General features: G+C 39.2%; 2 protein-coding genes across 2 annotated transcripts; both read right to left on the bottom strand.

The window, feature by feature from the left end:
* Nucleotides 1-3,071: 3,071 nt before the first annotated feature.
* LOC141705458 (uncharacterized) lies at nucleotides 3,072-3,686 on the bottom strand. Its single transcript, XM_074508396.1, has one exon. It carries the CDS (start codon nucleotides 3,684-3,686, stop codon nucleotides 3,072-3,074), a length of 615 nt encoding a protein of 204 aa, XP_074364497.1.
* Nucleotides 3,687-4,848: 1,162 nt separating this feature from the next.
* On the bottom strand, nucleotides 4,849-7,275 carry LOC141705461 (uncharacterized). Its single transcript, XM_074508399.1, has 2 exons — nucleotides 7,188-7,275; nucleotides 4,849-5,521 (listed from the first exon to the last, which is right to left on the bottom strand). The coding sequence occupies exons 1-2, from the start codon at nucleotides 7,223-7,225 to the stop codon at nucleotides 5,098-5,100; spliced, it is 462 nt and encodes a 153-aa protein (XP_074364500.1). The 5' UTR covers nucleotides 7,226-7,275; the 3' UTR covers nucleotides 4,849-5,097.
* Between the last annotated feature and the right edge of the window lie 46 nt (nucleotides 7,276-7,321).

Raw genomic sequence — 7,321 nt, 5'->3', positions numbered from 1 at the left:
TCCCTCTGTAATATTTCCCAGCAAATTTCGTAGCCATATACCTTGACAAGCAGCCGTTGTAGCTGCCATAAATTCTGCTTCATATGATGATAGAGCTACACAGCGCTGTTTCTGAGACACCCATTTAATCAAGCTCTTATTTAAATAGAATGCCATTCCCCCGGTAGATTTTCTGTCATCTATTTTCCCTACTAGATCACTATCAGAGTACCCCGACAATATGTTATTTCCACTTCGCTTTGAATAAATCAGACCAAAACCAAGCGTACCTTTCAAATAACGGAGAATTCGCTTCACTACATTCCAGTGCATGACCGTAGGTCGCTCCATGTAACGGCTTACAATTCCAACAGCATAGGAGATATCTAGTCGGGTATGAACCAGATATCTCAGACCTCCCACAACACTTTTAAACTCAGTTGAGTCTACTGGTTTTCCGTTCACATCCTTGTGCAACTGTAACGTTGGCTCCATTGGATATTTCGTAGGCTTACATTCGCCCATACCACAACTCTCTAGCAGTTTCTTTGCATATGAAGTTTGCTTCAGCTCGATTAACTCCTTTCCTTGGCTCACTTCTATTCCGAGATAATGAGACAATCTGCCAAGATCACTCATATCAAATATATGACTCATCTGTTCCTTGAACGATTTTATGAGTGATATGCTGGTTCCTGTAACCAACAAGTCATCTACATATACTCCAATTATCACTATTTTATTGCCTACCCACTTCGTATATACTGCATGCTCATATGGGCATTTAGTGAAGCCCAGACTTTCCAAACACTTGTTTAACTTAGCATACCAGGCCCGTGGAGCCTGTCGAAGTCCATACAACGCTTTCAGTAACTTGTACACCATCTGTTCTTTTCCCGTTTGCACAAAACCCTCTGGATGCATAACATATACATCTTCTTGTAGATCACCATTCAAAAAGGCTGACTTCACATCAAGATGATGTACTTCCCAGCAGTTTTTTGCTGCTAATGCCAACAATAAACGCATAGTTTCAAGACGGGTTACTGGCGCAAATACCTCCTCAAAGTCAACTCCCTATTTCTGCACATATCCTTTTGCGACAAGCCTCGCTTTATGTTTCACCACGTCTCCTTCCGTATTTTTCTTTAATTTGTAGACCCATTTTAAACCTATTGGTTTCTGGCCAGTGGGAAGCTCGACTAACCGCCATGTATTGTTTCTTTCAATAGCTTCTATTCCGGTTCGCATAGCGTCATTCCAAGCCTGTTCTTTTGTGGCCTGAGTGTATGTAACTGGCTCCTCGACCCCCAAGAATAACAATTGCTCATCCTCTACCTCTATATCTTCTGTCGTGCCATAAATTGAAGACAACATTCTGAAACGTTTTGGTGTGCTGCTTGCACCTGATGTCTGAGAACTACTGCTACATGTCGATATTGGTGTGCTGCTTGCACCTGATGTCTGATAACTACTGCTACCTGTCGATATTGATCCACCTGATGGGAGTGACTCACTCGACTGGACTGATATAGTCTGGGTAACTGGTGTTGCAGGTTCTTCAACCTCCTCTGTGTCAGCTTCACTAGAACTTTGTTCATGGGGCGTGTCGATAGTAGGCTTCATTTGTTTTGCCCACGATGTTCCAAGCCCACGATTTTGACTCTACGAACTTTACATCTCTGCTCACAGACACCTTCTTTTTGTCTGGGTCATACAGACGATGGGCTTTTATGTCGGGTTCCCGTCCAAGGTACACAACATATTGACTGCGATCATCCAATTTTTGAGTATGCACCGATGGTACCTTCATATACACACAACCCAAACACTCTGAGATGAGAGATATCAGGTTTACGCCCTGTCCAAGCTTCATAGGGTCTGTGGCTTGACAAGGCTCGTGTAGGCAATCTGTTTAGCACATATATTGGGTGCCTTACAGCTTCCCCGCAGAATTCTGACGGTACGCCCTTCTCCTTTAAAAAACTTAGTGTCATGGCTACAACTGTTCTATTTCTTCGTTCCACCACACCATTCTGTTGTGGAGAATAAGGAGCAGTATATTGCCTAAAAATTCCAGCATCTTCACAGAATTTTTTAAATTCCAGGGAACAGAACTCAACACCTCTATCAGTACGATGAGTTTTAATTTTCTTGTCTGACTCATTTTCAGCCAGTGCTTTAAATTTTTTAAAACCTTCAAAAGCTTCATCTTTTGTTGACATAAAGAAGACCCACATCATACGACTAAAATCATCAACTAAAAGTAAGAAGTACCTCTCTCCAGATGGGGTTGGTGGAGAGATTGGTCCGCATAAGTCACCGTGGACCAGCTCTAACCCTTTGCTAGATGCATAGCTTGACTGAGAGGGAAACGGAGTCCGTGTTTGCTTTGCCATGAGACATCCCTTGCATACTTCAGTAGGTTGAAGCAATCTGGGTAAACCTACAACCATATCATTTTCCTTCATGATGGACATTGCGTTAAAATTGACATGGCCTAGGCGACAGTGCTATAGCCATGAGTCTTCTTCCATCTTTGTATTCTGTGTAAATAAACAGACACCTGATGACTCTTCCAGCATAATTTTATACAGCCAATTCACAAACCTCTTAACTTTCATCAACGCCCTCCCATCTTTCTCATAAACCCACAATAGATCACCAAGCATTACCACCTTGTTACCTTCTTCCGACATCTGTCCAAGAATTATAATATTGTTGCAGAGGCATGAAATATAGAATACATTAGCAAATATTCTTTCTTCTCCATTTTTACACTTAAAAGTGATTGACCCTTTCCCTTTTATATTCACGGTTGACCCATCTCCAAACTTTACCTCACCTGTTATTCCTTCATCCATCGTCGAGAATTTTGTTTTATCCCCGGTCATATGATTTCTAGCTCCATTGTCCAAGTACCATACTTGTGATGTTCTCTTCGCTATTGGGTTTTTTTCCAATCTCGGGATTACTTTCTCCTCGTTCAGCAACACCATTTGTGTCTTAGTTTCATCTAGCTCAGACAACAATAATGCAGGCTCGTCATCTTTAATTTCCACCAGATTTGCTTCAGACTTTTGATTTCTTTCTCAACGAGGCCTCCTGCAATCTACAGCATAATGCCCCGACATATTACAATTGAAACACCTCACAGTGCTTTTGTCTCGGCTCGTGCCTTTGAAACCACGACCACCTCGCCAATTGTTAGTCCCATCTGTGTTGCCTGTACGCTTCAGCCAGTCCTCCCGTGTGAGTAAAAGTTTAGTGTCATTTTTCTCACGCCTGGACCACTCCTCCTCTGTCAAAAGTAACTTACTCCCTGTTGTCTCATTCTGCCCTTTCAATCTTTCCTCATGAGATTGAAGTGAACCAACGGTCTCTTCAACTGTCATTTTCTCTAAATCTCCAAACTGCTCGATTATTGAAGCTATTTGGAGAAATTTGGACGGAACCGCTCGAAGCAATTTCTTAACAACATATGATTCGTGTATTTCCTCTCCTAAAGCTCGAATGGTAGACACCAGACCATTAAGCTTCATATAAAAGTCATCAAGTTGCTCACCATCATTCATCCGTAAAGTCTCGAACTCCGCCTTAAATGTCTGCACTCTGGCCTTCTTTACACGATCAGCTCCCTGGCACATGACTTTAATGGCTTCCCACCCCTCTTTGGCTGTTTTCTTTTCAGCGATGGATAATAACATGTCTTCAGGTATGCCCTAATAAATCATGGCCAAGGCAATCTTGTCACTCTTCTCATCTTTGGGGTCAGGCGCTTCTATCGCAGTCCAAACTCCCTGGGCCTGCATAAACACCCTCATTTTTAAATCCCACGCCGTGTAATTTCCCTTGGCCAACATTGGGTAAGTTAGCCCGAACGATCCACCTTTGTTATTCCCGTTATCCATCTTACAGTGCTGTCTCGAGAGTACTCTGAATATATGAGCTCTGATACCAAATGAAGAATCAGGACTATATATTTGAACTCTTTAACACAAATAGATATATCTGAAGAGTTCAATATGATACTCAGCTTCTTATTCAGAACTAGAGATTACAAGAAGTACTTAAACAGAAACAAGAGTTACTGGTTCCTACAAAATAGCGACTACATTCCTACTCTTCATCTACTACTCCACGATCCTATAAAACAGGAAACAAACACCTAACTAAGCCTTAACTGCAGTCCTGACTTAACAGCTGATTTATTTAAAATACAAACTTCAAAAATAAAAACCAAATTTAAATTAAAACCAACAAAAATCGCAATAGTATTTCTATTATTGATCAAGGTGAAAACGATGATGTACATATCGATCAAAATTGCTTACTTGTGAAATAAATTAAGTCATGTTATTGGAATTCCAACTAGTCATGGATCAGACATGGGGTAAATTATATTAACTAATATTAACAAACTCGTTATTTTAGTTTGTAGATTGAATTTGATAACTTTTGTTTACCATCAATAATAAGATAGGGAAGCAAACTTAAACTATAGTGAGGCTAGTATTATATCCCCTAGTTTTATTTTGATAGATAGAGTTGCACAGATTTTATCCATTGCAAGTTTACTTCTGGAAAACTTCTGGCAAGGCAGCTGATAGATAAAGAAAGTATAATTATTGATTATAATTTTGAATTTGATTTGAATAACCTCTAGCACAGAGGATTGTAAAGAAATCTTCTCTTAATTGAATTTAGTCAGCATGATTTTTTTCTCCATCTTATTATGTTAATACTTTATCCATCATATTATCAGATAGCACTGAACTTGTACAACTATCTCTTGATTTCCATTTTTCATGGGAAAGGCATTCTTCATATGGAAATAAAGATACTATGAAATATCTCTGGCGCAGTCTCTGAATTGAATTTTTTCAGTAAAATATGATCTTCCAAAAGGGATAGAAACTTGAGCAGTGGCAAGCAACAAGTTCCTAAAGGGCAACAACTGATTAGTACATGCAAATCTCTGTGTCTTGAACAGCAGAATAGCGTCCTGATACATAAAATGTTAAAAACTCTGCTATACAAACAGAATTTGTGCAGGGAACGGCTGAAAAAAACTTACACAATAAATGTTATGAAATGTAATATGTTTCTATTTATGTTTTAGAAGGCCTCCACATCCGGAAGGTCTAAAGCTGCCTCTGCTTCCTCAATGTCAAACTTGATTATCAAGTTGCCTTTTCTAGTAGGTTCCTTAGAGAAAGGCATTCCTTCTCCTTTAATAACTTCTTCATAGGGTGGACTGACACCGGAACCAAACGCTAGCATTAAACTACGGCCGTCAAGGGTATCAAGATGTGCAATGTAACCTGCCGATGCTTCTGTCAAAGAGATCTTTTGAGTGGCAATGAGATCTTGTCCAACCCTCTTGAAGACGCTATGAGGCTTTTCATCAATTATGAAAACAAGATCGGAGGGTATAACACCAGGTTTTTGGTCCCCTTTCTCTGAAAAAGTAATTTTTGTCCCCTTCTTCCAACCGGGCTTGATCTCAATCATAAGGATCTCCTCCTTTCTGGCTGGTCTCCTGCATAATGAAAATCATGAAAGACAAGGCAATTAAATGTGTCCATCACTACTAATATGCAGATTCCAGTTATACAGGGCAACTGAGAACAGTCATTTTAGCATAAAGAGAAAAGAAATGGCAGTTGCCAGAATCTAGGAGGGAGGGGAATAGAGTTGCTTTGTTCTTCGTAAGGAAAGATTCAGTGTAATTTTTTTTTCTTGACAACACTTGATTTAATAATATGATTTATTATTAAGTTCAGAAATCTTCTTTATTTAATACATTTTAAGTGTCTAGGTATGCCTATAATTACTTTCAATTTATAGGTCATGTAATTCGTAGGATAACCACTATACATTTAAAATTAAGACTGTACCTGTTGTATTAATTGTGATTGATATTCTATGTTAGCATCATTGCTACAGTCTAACTTATAATATTAGCTTACTTGAGATTACTGAGGATCATCCAACTCTTGCACTCTCGAATATGATTTTAGTTGAAGAAGATTACTACCCTTCTCTGCAGAGCTATCAAACAGAGTTTATGAGGTTGAACTCCTAGCTACATATTCCCAGAAACATGAATGCAAGTGCAAGAAGCTTTCTTGCCAACACCCAATCTGAGTTTCCCCAGACCTAATGGTTCCCCAAAGAATCCAGGCCCGGCAAAAGGAAACAAAAAACCACATGAAAAGGGCGTCTTTATCAAAGGTCAGGGGAGTTATAAGCTAAAGGGCACAAATTAATCCGTAGCTAACTTGAAATCAAAATGGACTTATGTCTCAAAAACCTATTCAGATCATAGATAAAAATGGTCAGCCATCTAATGCTCTGGACAAAATAGTGAAGATGTCTGAGAATGGTTTGCTTATGGCAAAACTTGCCTAGGAGCTCCTGAATAACCTGGACACCTGGTTTCAGTTATCCAAGAAGGGGATTGCAGCAGGAAAATAACTTGACCAATCGTAGAAGGAGTAAATTTGGCCGGGCTGACAAAAGAGCAAGCTATGGAAAGATCAAGCATACATGGTGTATGATACCAAATTGACAGAGGGTTTTTTTATGTTGAAGAGGTGGTCCTACAATTGGCATTGCTAGAGGAGATATGCCTTAAATCAGGGAGAATAGTCTGTAGCTTTTGGATTAATTACTCAAATATTAGGTGGTTGTTTTTTCATTTAGTTTCAAGCGTCTTCTAAGTAATCAAGTTCTATGTCTCACAACGATTCCCCTATACATACACAGTTCACATTTAAATTCACAGTGCCAAGTGTAATGCAGGCAACTCCGCTGAAACATAGCAAGTAAATATGCTACAAGTATCAGGAATAAGGTACATATTTACGGCTAGACTCCACTAGACACTGCTATCCCGACAGGAACAACTCAAATATCCAGTACATGTTCTCAAATTAAACAGGGGGAGCAATTGATGAAAGGAAGTCAAATTTAATAACTAAGAAGCTAAAACAGAAAACAAATTTAAAAGAATCAACAACTCGTAAGTTCAATGATGATTCCATAAATAAAAGATTTAAACATAATAATATTAACTGCCGGTAAATTAGCAAACGCTCTAAACAATGCAAGTCAATCAGTGGATGAAGAGATATTTAACACCATAAAAATTAAACATCCAGATCATACAAAAGGTACATACTTTAACGGACTAATAAGCTTACCCGGTACCATCATCAGCGACATTCCTTGATATCTTCATCTTCTTAGTAGTTCCAAAGTACAAATCCTCAAGACTACAAGGCAATGTCCTCTCTATCGCTGCCTCTTTTGCTTTGGCAGACTCCCAGAGAAATTC

This window comes from Apium graveolens, unplaced genomic scaffold (genome assembly GCF_009905375.1).
Source record: "Apium graveolens cultivar Ventura unplaced genomic scaffold, ASM990537v1 ctg8872, whole genome shotgun sequence".
Classification (NCBI taxonomy): Eukaryota; Viridiplantae; Streptophyta; class Magnoliopsida; order Apiales; family Apiaceae; genus Apium; species Apium graveolens.
The sequence above is the reverse complement of the archived record's forward strand: the minus strand, read 5'-3'. Positions and strand labels throughout refer to the sequence as shown.